The 21,781-nt window shown below is 43.7% G+C and overlaps 1 protein-coding gene across 5 annotated transcripts in view; it reads left to right on the forward strand.

Annotated features, from left to right (window-relative positions):
• Positions 1-21,781, forward strand: part of COL14A1 (collagen type XIV alpha 1 chain) — a 430,812-nt gene that overhangs the window by 337,132 nt on the left and 71,899 nt on the right. For all 5 annotated transcript variants that reach the window (XM_068237960.1, XM_068237964.1, XM_068237961.1 and 2 more), the window contains 5 exons: positions 11,604-11,750; positions 11,852-11,920; positions 14,586-14,725; positions 18,185-18,308; positions 20,850-20,993. In XM_068237960.1, the coding sequence (XP_068094061.1) occupies positions 11,604-11,750; positions 11,852-11,920; positions 14,586-14,725; positions 18,185-18,308; positions 20,850-20,993 (624 nt within the window). The remainder of the gene's footprint in view (positions 1-11,603; positions 11,751-11,851; positions 11,921-14,585; positions 14,726-18,184; positions 18,309-20,849; positions 20,994-21,781) is intronic.

The raw sequence follows: 21,781 nt of genomic DNA on the forward strand, positions 1-21,781 counted from the left end.
TTGGATTGCTGCCCGTCTTGACCTCTGTTTGTTTTACTAGGTCTTTGTCTGACCTTTTGATTACATGTTTGGCTGTTGAATGTATTGTGTATGACCCCTGGTGTGCCTGTTGAACGTGAGTTTGTCTGACCTCTGAACCTCTTATCTCCAGTATTGACCTCTGGCCTAGTTACTAGTCTGTGTTTGGCTTTCTGGTACTTTGTTGGTTTGCTCAGCTTTAAGGTGCCCATACACTCCTCAGATTGGCAGCAGATAGATAAGAAATGCATCTGATGATCTAACTGATGCGTTTTTAGAACATTTTTTACCAGGATAGAATTCCAATAGATTTCAGTTTGAAATCTATTGAAATTCGATCTGATGGCATTTTTTTGCCATCAGATTTCCATTAAGGCCAATGCAAACTGATAAGCAATCTCATCAGATCGACCTAAATTTTCCACCCTGCCAGTTCGATGGAAATCCATCGAAATCGATCGAAATCGGCCATCGATCGGTCGATTGGCCAACCGATTTGCAATCGATCTATCGATCGATCGATCGGGATCGATCGGTCGGCCAGAAAATCGGCTGAGTGTATGGGCCCCTTAAGAGCCTGTATCTTGCACGCAAATGTCCTGAGGGCAACCGAAATCGGGTAGAAGCATCCAGTCTTCAAGTGGGGGTTTGACTTTAGCTGAAGAGCGTGGTGGAGATTTGGATGTAGTGTCTGAAGGAAAACCGGCAACTGCTGGAGTCCAACACAGAGGGGAAAAAAAGCTCAACAAAATATTTAAATTCAGGATAGAGTTAAAGAGAATCTGCACTGTCCGATTTGTACAATAAAAAACCATACCAATCGAGTCACTGTGATCTCCTGGATCCCCCATTGCCGTTTCCGCTGATCCCTGCTGCAATCCTGGCTTTTAATGGCCAGTTTTAGGAAGTGTTTACAAACAAAATACAAGGCCGCTAACCATGAAGTGATGTTTGTGTGTGTGTGTGTGTGTGTATATATATATATATATATATATATATATATATATATATATATATATATATACACACACACACACACACAAACACTAATATGTGTGTGCGTGTGTATACAGTATATATATATATATATATATATATATATATATATATATATATATATATATATATATATATATATATAAATAATGTTACAGTATACTACAGGTTTTTATTACATTGTGAATTATCTGCACTCCAGTCTGGGATTCACAGTTTCTCAGCATGTGACAGGCAGCTCAGGAATCATTATAGCTGAGTCTGTCTTCTCTGATGTCTTTTCAAGCCCAAGCCTGCCCCCTTCTGGCTCTGCTATAATGACTCAGCTATAATGATTCCTGAGCAAAACCAGACTGAATGCTCAGTCGGGGATTTTATCAGGGCTGCTAACAAACAAGCTGAACAGTGAAGGATGAAATGGAGAGCAGGGTAGGTGTTTTCTCTAATGTTCCCACTGATATATATGGTAAAATACATGAGGGAGCTTTGTCTCTGGTTCACTTTAATGTGTTAATGGAAGTATTTATACTTACCTGGGGCTTCTTCCAGCCCCATGAGGTCCATGGGCTCCCTCGCTGTCCTCTCTGATGGATCTGTTCAATTGTAAAAGCTCCCGGTATTCTGGCCAGTTGTAGGCTCCTGCGCATGCGCAGCTAAGGCGCACGCATGCCCCGCCACATTCTCGTCCCTGGAAGCGCGATGGGAGCTGCACACGTGGCCAGGCCGCGCATGCGCAAAAGAGCGCGGCCAGCCAGAATACAGGGAGCTTTTACAATTCAAGCCCACGGACCTCATGGGGCTGAAGGAAGCCCAAGGTAAGTATAGATACTGCCATTAATGCTGTCTTAGGTCCTCTTTAAGGTCTATTTTAAAATATAAAATAGGAGCAGTTTAATCTTACCTCCTTCAGGGAACGAACTGCATAAGGTAGATATATTTATTGATGCACATAAGACAACACGTTCACGGGTACTGGCCCACTTCCTCAGGTCAATATAATGTGCCTAGGTTGCAGCAGTCACAAGTGTGGGCGTGTCTTGCTAGGAGCCTCTCGATTGGGCAACTTCAACAACTATAGCTGTGTGGGTCCCCACCTTCATCTTTAAAAACAAATATAGATCCGAGTTGGAAAAAACCTCATACTCCTTTCATAACCTCACAAACCAATCATGCTCATAATCAGACATTCAGTCCACATTCTTACCAAACAGACACACATTATCATATTTCTGATTCTATCTCCGCAGTTCGTGTTTGGGCATTCTGAATCACATAAATTCTCTTTACCATGTTACAGACTAAAACAAGGATTCTTCCTCCAGCCAGGCCTCAATGGAAGGTTTCAAATGTTTTATTGTAGATTTAACGGATTATTAAAGGGGCACTACAGCGAAAAACTGTAAAATTTAAAATATGTGCAAACATATACAAATAAGAAGCACATTTTTTCCAGAGTAAAATGAGCCATAAATTACTTTTCTCCTATAATGCTGTCACTTACAGTAGGCAGTAGAAATGTGACAGAAGTGACAGGTTTTGGACTAGTCCATCTCTTCATAGGGGATTCTCAGCAAGGCTTTTATTCTTTATAAAAATATTCCCAAAAAAGGATTTACACAATGATGTTGGCCAGCCTCCCTGCTCGCTACACAGTTTTTTGGCAGTTGGACAGCAACTGCCATTCACTAAGTGCTTTTGAAAATAAATATGTCCCTGAGAATCCCCTATAAAGAGATGGACTAGTCCAAAACCTGTCCCTTCTGTCAGATTTCTGCTACCTACTGTAAGTGACAGCAACATAGGAGAATAATAATTTATAGCTCATTTTACTCTGGAAAAAAATGTACTTGTTATTTGTATATGTTTGCACATATTTTACATTTTACAGTTTTTCGCTGTAGTGCCCCTTTAAATATAAAACATGTAAAATGTTTATATCCAGGCAGAACAATTAGATTACTTTTTACAAGTTTAAAAGAAATAACTCATAAATGAGGGAATATTTTGGTTCGCAGCCTCCTGTAAATGGAGCCTGACAGCCCTGGAAAATTAATATTCTGTCTCTGTAGTCAAAATATTTTAGCTGCTGATGTGTCTGCAATAGGCAGGCGATCCAAGACCTACAGATGTTCACCATTGTCATTTTCTCAGGGAATTTCAGTATTCCCTCCTCTCCTCCGCAGACGTGACAACCGCAACAAATGTGTTCCTTTGCCAGGAAATTTTATTAAACTGGCCATGGAATTAGAATAATAATAGTAACACTTGCAAGATACTTTATAACCAATTTTTTTCTTTCAGAAGGTTACAATATTTTTATTTATTTTTTGTATTTATAAAGTGCTAGCATATTACACAGTGCTGGACATTAGTTAGGGTTACAGACAATATTTAGGGGTGACATACAGCAATAAGACAATACAGGAATACATGCAAACCAGATCACGCAGCACAGTATGAGTACAAGGTAATGCCTCTCGGCGCCTCTCTCTGCCTAGACGCATGCGCCGCCTCCTGCACACACAGATCTGCCCACATCACTCTCCATATTATGACGCCTGTATACAGGCGTCGCCGCTTGCATACGCACCCGCCCACATCACCTCCTACACCGTGACGTGTGCGCACGTTGCGTAAGTGCGTCCGGGCAAGCGACTTTGTGCGGCCCTATTCTTTACAATGATGCAATGTACACATGACATATGGTGCTGCCCTTGCGTCAGATCCTTTTCCGGCCCCCAGACCCGCTCGGCGGGAGTTCCAGTTCTCAGCCATTCAATAAAAGGATCCAAGGAGAGCGCACCCATACTACAGAGGCGCTCTAGCTCACAATTGACCTATATCTGGTAAGTGTTATTGTGTTTTTACACTAATACTTTCACATGCCGCCGTGCATGGACAACATTGCCTCACTAGCTGCTGACTATATACATGCATATAAACGTTTCCCACCACGGGGTGGTTGGACCTATTTTGTCACAGGGCTAGTCTTTTCTCTATAAGACATCACTACCAATCACTGATAAAACCAGATGGAAGTTTATTAGAATGATAAGGGTGTTATGAAAAATTGTGATGAAAAGATATTTGAGTACCTCCTAGCATTGTTTTTTCTGTTTTCTTTTTTTCCCCAGTGTTCTCCTACCTCAGATTGCCTGATGAAGCGGGATGTGTGCCCGTGAAACGCGTTGCATTATTTTTGGAGACCAATAAATATCTGTTTGTTATTACGGCTTGTATTTAGCCTGGTCATTTTTGAGGGTATTGGTTCCACCCACCCCCTCATTTTAAACGGTTTTTAAATTTATCTTATCCTGTTTTGGCGCCTCTATTTTTACTTTGCATATCTTGTCCACCCCAGGTGGAGGGGTGTATCCCCATTTTCCTACTTTAGAGAGCGACTTTTTATGCCTGAGTGGGGTCAGGTAGATAATTCTCCCCACCTGTCATTACAGTGGTTGCCTATGTGGTGACCCACACTTGTGAGTATATTCTCATTCAAATTATTTTTTCTCTTATTGGTGAAACATACTACACTAGATACGGCTCTCGGTCTTTGTGTTCTGTCTTTTCAAGCACAAGGTAATGCTTAGTAGGGATGCTCGGAAAATTCCGCGGAATTATAAATTCCGTGATTCCGGCCGGAATTAGGTTAATTCCGATTCCGGTAGTCAATCGGAATTCCTATACCTCTCAAACGGAATTCCGCGGAAATTTTATAATTCCGACGGAATTTTCCGGAATAGCACAAAAATCTCTCTCTCCTCCTCCTCCTCCTCCTCTCCATCCATCCATATCATGCAGTAGGGAATTGCAGATTTTCAAAACAGCTTATATACCATAGCTGGGATTTGAACCCAGGACCTAGTGTGTAGTAGGTATCTGTCTTAACCTCTACACCATGACCCACACTACATGCTAAAGCTGGCGGTAGCATAAACCATACTTCCATTATGATCAATTCGATAGAAAAAGTAGCATGATTAAGGATTTGTACTTTTTGAAAAGCATGCTTATATACCATAGCTGGGATTTGAACCCAGAACCTAGTGTGTAGTAGGTATCTGTCTTAACCTCTAGACCAGGGGTCCCCAAACATTTTGGTTTGAGGGCCGGGTCAACATACTTCAGACCGCTGGGGGGCCGGAGTAAACATAAAATGATGTAGAAGTCTTTGCGGACCAGACAGTGAAGCATACCCAGGTGACAATCTGCAAGCCAATTGGACAGCAGTGTCACCTGATGTGGAATTTGATTGAAAACCAGCAAAATTTCTGCTTTCTGGCTTCCATGTGGATGGGGGGTGCTGCACTGCTATTCCATATGTGGACCACCAATATTTAAAGATGTAGCTGACTGCATTTATAAGCAATACATTTTCTGTGTGGGGGGCCGGTAAGAAAGCCTTAGGGGGCCACATTCGGCCCGCGGGCCTTAGTTTGAGGACCACTGCTCTAGACCATCAACCACAGTCAGGGCCAGGCTTTAGCATGTAGTGTGGTCAGAGGTGGGACAAGGTCCTTCAGCACCCAAGGCTGAGACAGCAAAGTGCGCCCCCCCATCCCTCCCACCCCAGCTGTCACACACTGATTGCTATTACACTAAGAGGTGCCCCAGGGCCCCCACCCCCAACACCTTAATCTCTACTTATCTGGCTTGCAGTCGCTGCCATGTATCACCTTTTCTTATTTCTTTCTGCTTCAAACACAATTGGGAATGACAGCTGAATGAATTGTGCACCCCCTCCTACACTGCGCCCTGAGGCTGCAGCCTCTCCAGCCTCAGCCTTACTAGTGGGTAAAACAGGTACCTACTACCATGCAGTGTGGGTCATGGTCTAGAGGTTAAGACAGATACCTACTACACACTAGGTCCTGGGTTCAAATCCCAGCTATGGTATATAAGCATGCTTTTCAAAAAGTACAAATCCTTAATCATGCTACTTTTTCTATCGAATTGATCATAATGGAAGTATGGTTTATGCTACCGCCAGCTTTAGCATGTAGTGTGGGTCATGGTGTAGAGGTTAAGACAGATACCTACTACACACTAGGTCCTGGGTTCAAATCCCAGCTATGGTATATAAGCATGCTTTTCAAAAAGTACAAATCCTTAATCATGCTACTTTTTCTATCGAATTGATCATAATGGAAGTATGGTTTATGCTACCGCCAGCTTTAGCATGTAGTGTGGGTCATGGTCTAGAGGTTAAGCCAGATACCTACTACACACTATGTCCTGGGTTCAAATCCCAGCTATGGTATATAAGCTGTTTTGAAAATCTGCAATTCCCTACTGCATGATATGGATGGATGGATGGATGGATGGATGGAGGAGGAGGGGGAGAGAGGGAGAGAGATTTTAAAATTTTTCCGACGGAATTCCGTATAAGTCGGAATTCCGCGGAACTGCCCCGGTATACCATCGGAATGGAACGGTAACGGAATTTCTATATGACGGAATGCGGAATTGTGTCGGAAACGGAAATGAGCTATTCCGACCATGCATCACTGGATGGGAGCATGGAGATTAGGCAAATCCAGTTCACTCAGATCCATAGGATGGGTGTACGGTAATGGAGGTGCGTGAACAGGTAGGAGACATAAGGAGGAGGAGGGCCCTGCCCGAAGGCTTACAATCTATAGGGAGACGTAGGGACACAAAAGGTAGGGGTACAGAGTTCAGCTGCGGGTTTAGAGCACCAGTGGGGGGGAGGGAAGGTAGGCCAGAATGAAAAGGTGAGTTTTTACACCATGCTGACTAATTTCCCAGGAATTACACTGATGGATTCAATGCCTGTTTGTAGCTGCAAAGGTGGAGCTAGGACAAGCCTTAAAGTGTACCAGAGACAGTTTAAAATAAAAGTTGAATACATACCAGGGGCTTCCTCTAGCCCCATGCTCACGGATCGCTCCCATGCCACCATCCTCAGTCTTCTGTATCACCGCTATCGGGTCCCGCCACTTCAGCCAGTCGCGATTAGTCTGCCCACCATCTATGTATCTCTCCGGCGCTTGCTGTAGAGATACGTAGATAGTGCACTTTTCTTGTGCAGACGGGCTGCAACTGGCTGAAGTTACGGGACCCGGAACCGGCGATACAGAAGGCTGACAGACGGCGGCGTGGGAGCGATCCGTGCGCATGGGGCTAGAGGAAGCCTCGGGTATGTATAAAACTTTTATTTTAAATCGTCTCTGGTTTCCTTTAAGGTCCATACCCACAGTGTGATTTTGCATCGATTTCTTTCAACAACAGCGCCTTAAAGAACCCGAGGCGGTTTGTGGGAGGGCAGATGGGACACAGAGGCATGTTCTCTGCCTCATGACATGCCTCTGTGTCCCACCACCGCCGATCTCTCCCCCCCCCCCCCCCACCGCGCCGCTATGGCCCCTCGAGATTAGTGACAATATTTGTCCCTATCTCTGAGGTAAACATAGGGGAGAGGGATTCCCTGTTTAAAACACCCGCCAGGGGCGTTCCTGCAGGGTTTCCAGAGCTCTCTCTCCCTGGCCACACCCCCTGCCGCTCCCCAGCCTTCCTGCACGCTGTGAGAGACACACAGTCTCTCCTTTCAGCATCGTGACTCAGAGGTGTAAGTGGGCCAGTGCGGACCACAGGAGCGGCGGGGAGCAGCGTGTTTTGCAGCTACCTGGAGCAGGTAGATTACTTTTTTTTTAAATCTGTGAGCCCACCTCGGGCTCTCTTTAATGTTAATATTACACCACAGTGGGGTGTAAGGGAATATTTAATAATTTTTGTCTAGCTGTCTGCCAAACCTTAAATGCAGCTGGCTTTGGACACGTCTCCTGAACCTGAGAACTGTGACCCTCGAAAATCAAATTCTCAAATGATTCCAACCTCTCTGCTTCCAGTGTAAATGTTGGATATTGCTGATCTTGTGACATGAGAAACCATCTGATCTTATGTAAAACACCAGCAACCAAAACAGCAGCTTATAATACACAATAGCCACTTGAAAGGTATTTATTTTTTGTCCCTAGAGTTTTGCTTTAGAGTCCACACTGTAACCAGTTCCGTGCACATCGCAGTGAGTATGGCAGCGCAAGCGCTGGAAGTGTCTGGCAAATGTCTAGTCACAGACTTTTGGCTTTTCTGCCCAGTTGTGCACTTGCATCCTTATGGGTTGGCTGGAGAACTTGTGGTTATTTTTGGCAAACGTCTGGACTGCGGAGATTCTATTTCAGACATTTCTCTATTCTTGTGGTGATACTTTGTATACTATATTCTGCCCACAAAGTGAAAAGGCTCAGCAATTTTGTTCAGACTCCAACTGTACTCGGAGAGAAATGTGGGAAACTATAAACTATATAATGAAACTCAGTTTTAAAAACAGACCACTTTCCATAGTATGCAAAAAAAAAGTACTAAAACAGACCCACCATGAGAGAAAACTGTAGACTGCTGGTCTGCTTTTGAAAAAATACCTTTAATGTGTGACTGCTGTTATACTATTGTATACAGCTTTCTAGTATGGCCACGCTGACATCCAATAGACTATTGTTAGATGTTAGATTTGTTTTCACAGTGAAATTATTACCTCAAAACCTGTGTACTGTCTACTTAATGGACACCTAAAGTTAGATGGATATGGAGGCTGCCATATTTTCCATTTAAATACAGTGTAATACCAGTTGCCTGGTGTCCTGCTACTACGTAGAGGAACACAAGAAAACAGGATCCCCGGGAGCCCACTATGGTGCAGTATGGTAGGAAAAGTGGTGGACTAATGTAGTTTGATAGGTGGATAATAGTCACATTTGGATTGTTTAAAGGGCAACTGAAGTGAGAAGAATATGGAGGCTGCCATATTTATTTCTTTTTAAACAATAGCAGTTGCCTGGCATTCCTGCTGGTCTGTTTGGCTGCAGAAGTGTCTGAATAAGACCAGAAACAAGCATGCAGCTAATCTTGCCTCATTTGACAATAATGTCAGAAACACCTGATGTGCTGCATGCTTGTTCAGGGACTATGGCTAAAAGTATGTGTCAGAGGATCAGCAGAACAGCCAGGCAACTGGTATTGCTTAAAAGGAAATAAATATGGCAGCCTCCATATCCCTCTCACTTCAGTTGTTCTTTAAAGGGAACCTTAAAGAGACACTGAAGCGGAAAAAAAATGATGATATTATGATTTGTATGTGTAGCACAGCTAAGAAATAAAACATTAAGATCAGATACATCAGTGTAATTGTTTCCAGTACAGGAAGAGTTGAGAAACTCCAGTTGTTATCTCTATGCAAACAAGCCATTAAGCTCTCCGACTAAGTTAGTCATGGAGAGGGCTGTTATCTGACTTTTATTATCTCAACTGTTCCTGGACTATTTACTTTTCCTCTGCTAGAGGAGAGGTCATTACTTCACAGACTGCCCTGAAAGACTCATTTTGAATGCTGAGTGTTGTGTAATCTGCACATATAGAATGATGCAATGTTAGAAAAAACACTATATACCTGAAAATAAAAGTATGAGAATATTTTCTTTGCTGCTAATCTTCTAGTAATTATTCATAGTACACAACCAATTCACTATATCATATTTTTTTTTCGCTTCAGTGTCTCTTTAAGTTACACTGAGGCCCCCAGTTTAACTTACCTGGGGCTTCTTCCAGCCCCCTGTAGTCATCCTGGTTCCTCAAGAGGCACCCAGGATAGATAAAACTTTGTTAAAAGCAGGTAAAATAAAACAGTAAGCCACCTACCTGTCGAGATTACACAATCAATTGAAAAAATGTAAGTTTTATTTGCACAGGCAACGCGTTTTGTGGGTACACGCCCACTTCTTTAGGCAAATAACAGTGCTGCAATTCAAAAAGCCGCAATGCTCGCAGCGACTCTCAGCTTTGCAGCTTAAAGAGGAACTTCAGCCTAAACAAACATACTGTCATTAAGTTACATTAGTTAAAGTTAGTAAACATAGATAGGTAATATCATCTCTTACCCACCCTGTTTTAAAAGAACAGGCAAATGTTTGTGATTTCATGGGGGCAGCCATCTTTTTGGTTGAGAGGAGGTGACAGGGAGCATGAGACACAGTTCCAACTGTCCTGTGTGCTGATCACCCTTCCCAGTTGCTAGTCAACGTGAATAACATAGCAAATCCCATCATGCTTTGCACAGCATCAGGGAAAAAAGCCTGGGCAGTTTTCTTTGATGGGTGGAGCTTAGCTAAAAATGATGCTTTGGTAAGAAAAACAAAGTTCTTATACTGTGAAACTGTTAAAGAAACACCAAGCCTTTTCAGTTCTGCTGAGTAGATTTTTAGTCCGGAGGTTCACTTTAACAAAGTTTTATCTATCATGGGCTCCTCTTCTCCCTTGTTGTGCTAACCCCACCTCCCTTGCCTTTAAAAAAGGGGAGGATGATACAGTCTACAGTGGCTTGGCCACTTGTAGGACCAGTCTCTTTTTTTCAAGAGTGCGACCACCTTGCATCCAGCCATCCCTGGAAGTACCCAAGTGGAGACTGGTTAATACTCCCCACCTGCTTCAAGTAGTGTCTTGCCCCTTTATGCAACCCACCTTTTTGAGTATATTCCCTATTTGAGTTCTTTCCTCAAAAAAACCTAAAGTGACGTATTGTACTATTGGGCTCCCGTTGTCTCTGTGTTTTTTCTAAGGTCTCCATCACCCAATCCTTTGATATTATTGGCTACTTAAATATATTCTCTGCACTACAGTGGTAGGTCTTCCACTGTAGACCGGTCTTGAAGGACCTTAGTGAATCATGCCCTCAATTTGAACCCCATTCATGGGCCAATATTATAGCTGCATTTTGCGTTTCTCTCTTTATTTTATTTACCATGGTTTTCTGGGCTGGTTGGTGTGTTGAGCAAAAGTTTCACTTTCTACAAACCAGCATCATTGTCACCTCCTTCTTTACCTCTACATTAAGTCCTCTTCATGTAACACAAAGAGGACCATGCTATTACCGTGACCCCGGCCTGCAGTCTTACATGTATCACAACTACGTCATCTGCCATTTCCAAGCCCAGCACTACGTGCTGTCACTGCAAATAGTTCAAGAAGGAATCCGTAAGAAGAAAGTCCAAAGTCACCATCTGGTGGTTATCTCCATCCTCCTTGTCTAATCCTTCCAGGCTTTGCTGGCATATAAACTGGTGTAAATGTCTTTCCTCTTTGGAAGTGATATGGCATTTCTCTGTTCTTCATAGCAGAGAAAATTTAAAGTGAAATTTCACTTTTGTTGAATAAATAGCTAGAAACATATATTAGTGTTTTTGTGTAACGTTGCTAACAAACCAACCTCGGCACTGTCAATTTGCATATATTCAGCAGTGATGCTCTGGGAGACATCTCAAGCTCACTCCAACCTGAATTATCGCAAATACTTTCTGTTTTAAGAAAGCATACTTTTGTTTTCCGTAGCATTTTAGTAAGAGGGCTTTTAGGTCCATTGTAGCCCCTTACACACTCCTAGGAGTTCTGGTTCACCATGAGCTTGCTGGGTACTCTGTATAATCAACTGTGTTGGAGTTGATCATGGAGTAGCCAAGGCACAAAACGATGGTCTTCCTCTTTGCACTGACTTAGGCTTTATTGCCTCATTGCAGATGGCTCCAAGCAGGAAGCTCAGTTGGCCAGTGGGACATCTCGTCACTGCTTCTATGAACTCTATCCAAACACCAGATACCGGATCACCGTCTACGCTCAGATGCAGGAGACAGAGGGCCCCGGTGTCAGCATTGTGGAGACAACATGTAGGTTGATGTATTATTAACCCACAGCTATTAAACATCGTTCACAGTTAATTCTATAGGATATATTGTTTTTAACCTCTTTGTTTCTTTTCTTTCCATAGTGCCTGTTTCAACTGCAGCACCGACCAGACCTCCAACCCCTCCTCCAACCATCCCCCCTGCCCGAGAAGGTAAGACTCACTCTATACGTCCATAAACATGATTTATACCAACGTACTTTGGCAGCTACATATACTTTATTTTAGCATGAACCTGAAATGAAAATATGAGATAATGAGAAAATGAATTGTATATGTAGTACAGATGATGAATACTAGTAGTTTAGCTTTATTTTTAAGATTGCATCAGACTGTCACAGTTACTGCTAGTGTGACATGTGAGCCTCCAACACTCACTATGGGCCTGGGGGGAGGGGACATGTTACAAGGTGTGGGGGTACTGCAGGTGGAGGAGGTGGTGCAACACTTACCATGGGCCTGGGGGGAGGAGACATGTTACAAGGTGTGGGGGTATGGCAGGAGGAGGAGGTGGCGCAACACTTACCACGGGTCGGGGGGAGGAGACATGTTACAAGGTGTGGGGGTATGGCAGGAGGAGGAGGTGGTACAACACTTACCACGGGCCTGGGGGGAGGAGACATCTTACAAGGTGTGGGGGTACGGCAGGTGGAGGAGGTGCTGCAACACTTACCATGGGCCTGGGGGGAGGAGACATGTTACAAGGTGTGGGGGTACGGTAGGTGGAGGAGGTGGTGCAACACTTACCACGGGCCTGGGAGGAGGAGACATGTTACAAGGTGTGGGGGTACGGCAGGTGGAGGAGGTGGTGCAACACTTACCACGGGCCTGGGGGGAGGAGACATGTTACAAGGTGTGGGGGTACGGCAGGTGGAGGAGGTGGTGCAACACTTACCACGGGCCTGGGGGGAGGAGACATGTTACAAGGTGTGGGGGTACGGCAGGTGGAGGAGGTGGTGCAACACTTACCACGGGCGGGGGGGAGGAGACATGTTACAAGGTGTGGGGGTACGGCAGGTGGAGGAGGTGGTGCAACACTTACCATGGGCCTGGGGGGAGGAGACATGTTACAAGGTGTGGGGGTACGGTAGGTGGAGGAGGTGGTGCAACACTTACCACGGGCCTGGGGGGAGGAGACATGTTACAAGGTGTGGGGGTACGGCAGGTGGAGGAGGTGGTGCAACACTTACCACGGGCCTGGGGAGAGGAGACATGTTACAAGGTGTGAGGGTACGGCAGGTGGAGGAGGTGGTGCAACACTTACCATGGGCCCGGTGGGGGGGGACATGTTGCAAGGTGTTGGGGTACGGCAGGTGGAGGAGGTGGTGCAACACTTACCATGGGCCTGGGGGGAGGAGACATGTTACAAGGTGTGGGGGTACGGTAGGTGGAGGAGGTGGTGCAACACTTACCATGGGCCCGGTGGGGGGGGACATGTTGCAAGGTGTTGGGGTACGGCAGGTGGAGGAGGTGGTGCAACACTTACCATGGGCCTGGGGGGAGGAGACATGTTACAAGGTCTGGGGGCACGGCAGGTGAAGGAGTTGGAGCAACACTTACCACGGGCCTAGGGGGAGGAGACATGTTACAAGGTGTGGGGGCACGGCAGGTGAAGGCGGTGGCGTTAGGGCGAATTCAAATATATTTCATTCTGAAATCTATTGGAAATCCATGTGCAGTGAGTGGGCAGGCAATCTGCCGGATTTGGTGGCTATCGTCTAATGTATGGCCACCTTAAAGTCTAGCGCACATTCTACAGGGTTGCCGATTGTGTATGTGTATGCACCTTAAACGTGACCACACATCAGACGATGTATAGGTAGGTCAACCAAGAGACAGATCTCTCTGTGATCAAATCTGTTTGGAGAGAGGTCTGTCGGCTGCCCAGACACTGCAGGCAAATTCCCGATTTTGACACCACATCCGCCACCTCGCCACCCTCGGTCCTGTCCCACTAGTGTAAAATGTGCCCCATGCAGTATGCTTTACCTGTTGTTGACCTCCGCTGCCTCTGTCCACGTACACATGCCCCACGCGGTTGCCGGCGTAACGTCACACACGTACTCATGCATAATTTTTACATTAGGGGGGACAGCACCAGGGATTCCATCGTGTTTGTTGTGTGTCCCTATGTCATGCGCCGTTACCGGCTCGCCCCCGATTGAGCATGTCAGCCGTACATCTTGCAGCATGTCTGATCCATGCATGGCACCAGTTTCAGCCCGAGCAGCGGTGGAGGATCTGCAGACAGAGTGGGAAGCATCTGGAAGACCCACCCACTTCCCTCTCCTTAGGTAAGTATATTTTTCTGAATCTTAGCTTCAGCTCAGGTTCTCTTTAAATCAAGTTGCAGAGCTCAGGGAGAGGTATTGGTATCTCCAAGAGGCACAGACCAGGCTCTGCAACTGTCAGAATGGGGCGTGCACTAGCAAAGGTTGTACATTGCTTTGTCCACTCATAACCACGGGAAAGGGTGCTACTGATCAAGCATGGGGCCTATTGAAAGGTCACTTTGAAGCCTCAGGAGTTGTAGATTAGCCTGTGCAGAGCAGGATCATCCACAAGGTAACCTAGGCAGGTTCCTAGGGCCTAGTGGGTGTCAATGCGCCCAGCTGCCACCTTTTTTTGAACCATCTCTTGCCTCAGCTTACTAGAAATACTGTAATAGGAAGCCAAAGCTACTACCTTTCCTTGGGTCCCATTTCATCTTAATACTTTAAATCTGTGTATGGATGATTGTAGATGGGAAGATTTTATGAAAGTAAACTTTTCAAGAAGTAACTCAACTTCTCTGCTTTTCTTTTTTTAAACTTGTCAGTGTGTAAGTCTGCCAGAGCTGATCTAGTCTTCCTAGTGGACGGATCCTGGAGTATCGGAGATGAAAACTTTCACAAGGTCACTCGTTTCCTGTACAGCACGGCTGGAGCATTCGATGAGATTAGCCCAGAGGGCACTCAGGTAAAACCACCTCCCTAATTACACACAAGATCAGCTGACTCATTCTGCCTCTTGTTCTTAGGATAGATAGTTTGTGAAGTTTCCTGGTTGTAAATCCATACCTCCCAACTTTTTGAGATGAGAAAGAGGGACACTTAAGTCACGTCCTTGCCACACCCATGATCACGCGGCGCCCCTGTCACACCCCTAGTCACACATACGATAAAGATTTCATAAGAATAATATGTTGGTTTATAATTCAAACCATACTGGTCCTTTCTATTTTGGTTGATTTTACTTCATAATAACATTTTAAAATTAGTAATATATCAATTTAAAGAATGAGAATAAAGTTTAGAGTCAATCAAACACATTTATTAGTAGATATATATATATATATTTACATAGAAAGAGGGACAAAGTCCTGAAAGAGGGACAAATGAGGAGGAAAGAGGGACAGGGCTCCCAAAGAGGGACTGTCCCTCCAAAAGAGGGGTAGTTGGGAGCTATGGTAAATCCCAGCAGTGTAGTTCTTGAAGTGCACCATAACAGCTTTGTGAAAAGTGGGCGGAGCATTACTGGAAGGCACCAGGGGTTACGGTCAGGGCCAGATTCCTGGAAAAGCCACCAAGGCCCGGGCCTTGGGTGGCAGCTGTCTAAGGAGCGGCTGGATATGGGAGAGGGATTGCTGCATATGGAAGAAGAGTCTGCAAATGGAATTCAGAGATTGAAAATAGGGAGCAACACATGCAAATAGGAAGCTTTTGTCCAAGGGGCTGTACATGAATGTTACATATGGAAGAGGGGGCTGCACAAGGAGTAGGAGGGGGTACAGGACATGCAAGGGAAGCTGCAAGAAAGTTGGCCTACGGGTTAAAAAAGCATAAAACCGGCCTTGGTTAGGGTACAGCAGCTCTGTAATATTGGAGGGAAACATTTACCATTTTTCATCCCATACATTTTTTTAAATATTTACTTGTTTGCACATTTCTGTCTTCTATTATGTTTCATATTAAAACTTACTGATACAGATCATGTTAATGCAGGGTACAGTTAGGTTTTTTATTTTTGCAAAGACTGATATATTTATGCGTGACAATTAATTGCAAGACAACAGAGGTCGGAAGCACCGCTGCAATTAAAAGCTCTTTTATTTGTGGATACACATACGGTAAATGGTTTTACAAACAGCGACGGACGGCCCACTGCTTCGGACTGTACATCCTGTACATCCTTTTTCGATCTTTTTCCAAACACCATAAAGTTAAAAGCACTCTCGTGCACATTTAAACCTTTAGCAGCCCATTTATTTAGAGGCTTGCAGCTGCTCCAGGCCAATTTATTTTACCACATGTTTTGTTATTTGTTACATTTGCTTACTACTAAATAGTACTGCTGTAATGTGTATTTATGGCCACTAGGGGGCAGTGTGAGACAATAACAGAGGACTTTTGCTTTCAGTTTCTGTATCTTCTGCTAGCCGAGAGACATCAAAACATTCCAAAAATTTACAGCACAACGAGTTCTGAGCTTAGAATAAGCACTCTTATCTCAAACAAGATAACTCTATTGAAGCTGCTGAAAGGTTAAATACCCCTCTGGGGGAAACCAATCAATCACAGAATAGAGCTGTGGGCCAGTTTAGTCACTCCCCGTCATGTGCGGGCCTGATGGGTAACTGAGCCTGCACCATCGGACCCTCCCACATTAGGACGTGTCAGTCGATGTGCAGCAACTCCCATTGAGTGCCGATCCATTTCTTAAGACTTGTGACAATTAATTGTACATTGCTTTGTTATCCAATTTGCAAGCAGCTGCTTTAGGCTGATTGGTTTTGAAATGTGGTTCCTGTTTGTTTGCTATTTTGGCAAACAGTTTTTGGTAGTATTTCTGCATTTTTTTCCCTCCATCATTCGGCTAATGCTAAATTATTTCGAAACCAGAGCCTCCCATTTAATGCCTTTTGAAACTTCACCACTAAATGTGTCAAAAAATCCTAATGCTTTACCGTATTCACTCCCATTAACATTATTCCATTTCTTATGTAAAGTGGTATGAAGCTCAGCATCTTTGATCTAAAAGATTATTTACAGCATAAAATCTACTACCACAAAATAAATTGTAGCAGACCTGCATTCAAATAGTTAAACACAGCACTTTATTCTTCAGTGGAAAGCTCCTTGCTTCAGTGGGCAGCTTTTGGCCACATCCAAAGAGGTGATAACATTATCTTTTGTTTACATTCCTTTGTCTGCTACATTCCTAGCTGTGCTGAAAATAAGCTTTTTCTGCTGTAGAAGCAGAGAGCTGAGAAGTGATTACTAGGTGAATTTAAATATATAAATGCAACAGCTATGCAATAAAATGAATTGGCAGCTTTCAGACAAGATAAACTGTACTTTGGGAACTTCTAATTTCTAAAACAGACAAAATTACTTGTGCTCAAAAGCAAATATTGTAACTTTATAGGTAATAAAAAGTAGGAAGACACATTTGTATTGAATGTTATTTCAGAGTTGTATCCCACTTTAAGTTCTAAATAAATACATTACATTTTTCTACAGAACCAATGATTTTTATTGGATTAATTGGAAAATAAACTGTTTTTGTTGAATTGTGTATGAGTGTAGTCAAGAGTTTTACAGGCATATCACCTAGTGCATGATGTTTCCAAACTCGCGTTATTGATCAATGAGATAAGCTGTAGGTTAAAATACAATTATGAAATTAACAAAATTGGTTACGCAAGAGGATGACACTGGGTGATGAAAAGGTTTGTTCTATGACAAGATCAGGTTGCTATAGAGACAATTCAATGTATAAAAATAATCTTACACAATGGCAAGACTGTGCACAGCAACAAGATACAGGTTAGACTTGGTGCAGAAGGTCTCTGAAAGGCGGACAATTTAAAGAGACACTGAAAAAAAATTATGATATTATGATTTGTATGTGTAGTACAGCTAAGAAATAAAACATTAAGATCAGATACATCAGTCTAATTGTTTCCAGTACGGGAAGAGTTAAGAAACTCCAGTTGTTATCTCTATGCAAAAAAAGCCATTAAGCTCTACGACTTTCAAAGTCGTGGAGAGGGCTGTTTTCTGACTTTTATTATCTCAACTGTTCCTGAACTATTTACTTTTTCTCTGCCAGAGGAGAGGTCATTAGTTCACAGACTGCTCTGAAAGAATAATTTTAAATGCTGAGTGTTGTGTAATCTGCACATATTAGAGAATTATGCAATGTTAGAAAAAACACTATATACCTGAAAATAAAAATGAGAATATTTTCTTTGCTGCTAATCTTCTAGTAATTATTCATAGTACACAACCAATTCACTATATCATATATTTTTTCCGCTTCAGTGTCTCTTTAATGCAGCACAAAGCTCGTTATTGTTACAAGTAACGTAAGTTACAAGTGTCTAAAAGTTTTACTTTTTATATTATATCAAAACAAAGTACTATTCCCTTTCAGGTTGGAGTGGCTCAGTACAGCGATGATGCAAGGACAGAATTCAAGCTAAATTCACATAAATCAAAGGAGTCCCTTTTGGCTGCCATCCAGGCCATTCAATACAAAGGCGGGAACACGAAAACAGGTTGGTAATGTGCAACCTCCAATGCACTCCCTTTACTTCTGTCTGGCCTAGCGGAGGAAATCTTGTGGAGTCAGATAAATGAATTTTGGCTCTCGATAAAATAAATTCCTGTTAATTTTATGTTATTTATCCTGAGGACTATGTATTTTGGCTCAGGCTGGGCTGTTGTAGATTCAACGTGAATAGTGTAGAACTAACACAGGATTTGGTGGGGTTTGTGTCAACAGTTGCCAAGCTGTTTATTCTGACTGACCTCTGGGCTTTGCTAGGCAAATATGACATTTACACCAATAGCTCCATACTTTGGAATAGCGATTAAAGGGGAATGCCCAATAAAGTTTTTATTTTTGGAGACCTTGGACACAGTGAAGAAGGGTTAAATCCTTTGTTGGCATCCCCAGTCAAAAGATTCATTTACTCCCTGAGAGTACTAAGCAGGAAGTGTCTCCCACTTCCTGTTTGGTACTCTCAGGAAGTGAGGGAATATTTTTAAACTCGAGAGGGGTGGCAACACTTTCCCACACTAATAATTCATGTATGCTGTTGTGTACATGCTCAGGTTGCATGCATGCAGCTGCAGTAACATTAACCTTAGAATAAGTCCAGGTTCCTAGAACATCCCCCACACAGTTGTCTGACTAGTTTTCATTTCCCTTCTTAGCCACAAATCCCGGCTTTGTGATGGTGGTGGTGGGGAGGGGAGTTTAGCTTAAGGTTGGGGGGGGGGGGAGGTGGTTAAGTGTTAGGTGCCACCGGGGGGGGGGCTTTAAGTGTTTGGCACCACCTGGGGGGACTAAGGGTTAGGCATGAGTAAAGGATGGGTTAAGGGTTAGGCATCGGTAGAGGGAAGTCTTACGGTTATGCATTGGTAGAGGTAGGTCTTAGGGTTAGGCATCAGCAGAGGGAGCTTAGGAAGGTCTTAGGGTTAGGCATCGGTAGAGGTAATTCTTAGGGTTAGGCATCGGTAGAGGGAGGGTTAAGGGTCAGGCATTGGTAGAAGGAGGTCTTAAGGTTAGGCATCGGTAGAGGGAGGTCTTAGGGTTAGGCATCGGTAGAGGGAGATTAGGGAGGTCTTAGGGTTAGGCATCGGTAGAGGGAGATGTTAGGGTTAAGCATCGGTAGAGGGAGGTCTTAGGGTTAGGCATCGGTAGAGGGAGGTCTTAAGGTTAGGCATCAGTAGAGGGAGCTTAGGGAGGTCTTAGGGTTAGGCATTGGTAGAGGTAGGTCTTAGGGTTAGGCATCGTAGAGGGAGGGTGAAGGGTCAAGCATCGGTAGAGGGAGGTCTTAGGGTTAGGCATCTGTAGAGGTAGGTCTTAGGGTTAGGCATCGTAGAGGGAGGGTGAAGGGTCAAGCATCGGTAGAGGGAGGTCTTAGGGTTAGGCATCTGTAGAGGTAGGTCTTAGGGTTAGGGTTAAGGGTTAGGCATCTGTAGAGGGAGGTCTTAGGGTTAGGCATTGGTAGAGGGAGGTCTTAGGGTTAGGCATCGTAGAGGGAGGGTGAAGGGTCAAGCATCGGTAGAGGGAGGTCTTAGGGTTAGGCATCTGTAGAGGTAGGTCTTAGGGTTAGGGTTAAGGGTTAGGCATCTGTAGAGGGAGGTCTTAGGGTTAGGCATTGGTAGAGGGAGGTCTTAGGGTTAGGCATCAGTAGAGGGAGTTTAGGGAGGTCTTAGGGTTAGGCATCGGTAGAGGGAGATGTTAGGGTTAGGCATCGGTAGAGGGAGATGTTAGGGTTAGGCATCGGTAGAGGGAGGTCTTATGGTTAGGCATCAGTTGAGGTAGGTCTTAGGGTTAGGCATCGGTAGAGGGACATCAGAGAGGTCTTAGGGTTAGGCATCAGTAGAGAGAAGGTTCTGTGTGAGAGTACGGTTGGATTAAGACATAGTAAAATATCGTTAAAGATTACCAATAGTTTACTATTGGAATGAAAGATTATTGATATTTTACTATTGGCATGAAGTAGCAGAATTTCAGTAATTTTACTGATATTCTACTAGGCGCCTTTTTTTTTTTATGAATGCCCCACTTCTGCCTACCTAAGGTTTAAAACTTTTAAAATAAAATATAAATAGTGTAAAAAGCCAGTACAATGCTTATAAAAAATCAGGGCAGCTTAGCTGAATCTGTGTTTTCTGTCAGTGCTTTAGAGGCATATTACATGGAGCAAGAGGTTTTCTTCTCCCTACTTAGCACTTCTCCTCCCCTCTCCCAGCCTTATTACCAGCTTCATCAATGGAGAGTCAGTCTACAAATACTTGAGGTTAGTTAAGTAGAAACCACAAAGTTGAGCTGATTGCTAAGATTAGTATACAGTACATCTATTTTACATTATATACATTAATACTGAATAATTTTGGCTTTGTCAGATGTATTTCCAAATAATTTTTGTCAGATATTGTCCTAAATTGATCACATGCAATACATGATGATAGATGTAGCAACCGATCCAATTTCATCAAAATTCAATCCTGATTGGATGGTATGAGTTGTCATCTTTGGGCAGTTTTCCAGAAGTAAATGTTCTTTCCCACCCTTTGCTTGACAGGTCGGGCGATCAAGCACGTGCGAGAGGACATTTTCAACGCAGAATCGGGCATGAGGAAGGGTGTGCCCCGCGTCTTGGTGGTGATCACCGATGGACGATCTCAAGATGAAACCATGACGTTTGCTAAAGCAATGCATCTGGAAGGTACGGGCAATATTTGCAGAAGACAGCTAGATCCTGCTTACCCGTGTGATGTATGACATAGAATATGGTTGAGACACAACCTCTCCATCTTGCCAGAACCATTTTGTCGTAAGAGACGTATATTGCTGTATGGATCAAAAGTGATAGAATACAAATTGATGCTAAGAATGTCCACTGTGAGCAGAGGTTTATTACTATCTGCACTGAGTTAGTTTGAATGTTCTCCCTTTGTCTACCCGGGTTTCCTTCAGACACTCTAGTTTCCCACATCCTAAAAACATACAGATAGGTTAATTGGCTTCCACCTAAATTGGCCCTTGACTACAATACGTACACTACACGATATACATAGACATGTGACTGTGGTAGGGATTAGATTGTGAGTCCCTCTGAGGGACAGTTAGTGACAAGCCAATATACTCTGTACAGCGCTGTGGAAGATACCGGCGCTATATAAATACTAAATAATAATAATCCTACATACTAAACAAAAGCTGTAAGTATGCATGGATACCCTAAGCTGCTGCACCACACCCTAAGCCTCCTCCCACAGCCACACTGCCCACACTAAACTGCCACCTACAATGCAAACGTTGTCATAACTCAAAAGCCTGTGCCGCCTGCCACCAACAATGCAAATGTTACCGCATGAACCTCACAGTGACTTTAAAGCAAATATGCACAGACCCACCTGCACCTGTGTTCACAATTCTTTTGAGAATGTAGTGAAGTGGAAGACACATGATTTACAGTAACAGTAAGTACGTCTTACATTCAGGGCCAGATTT

This window comes from Hyperolius riggenbachi, chromosome 5 (genome assembly GCF_040937935.1).
Source record: "Hyperolius riggenbachi isolate aHypRig1 chromosome 5, aHypRig1.pri, whole genome shotgun sequence".
In the NCBI taxonomy this organism is placed as follows: domain Eukaryota; kingdom Metazoa; phylum Chordata; class Amphibia; order Anura; family Hyperoliidae; genus Hyperolius; species Hyperolius riggenbachi.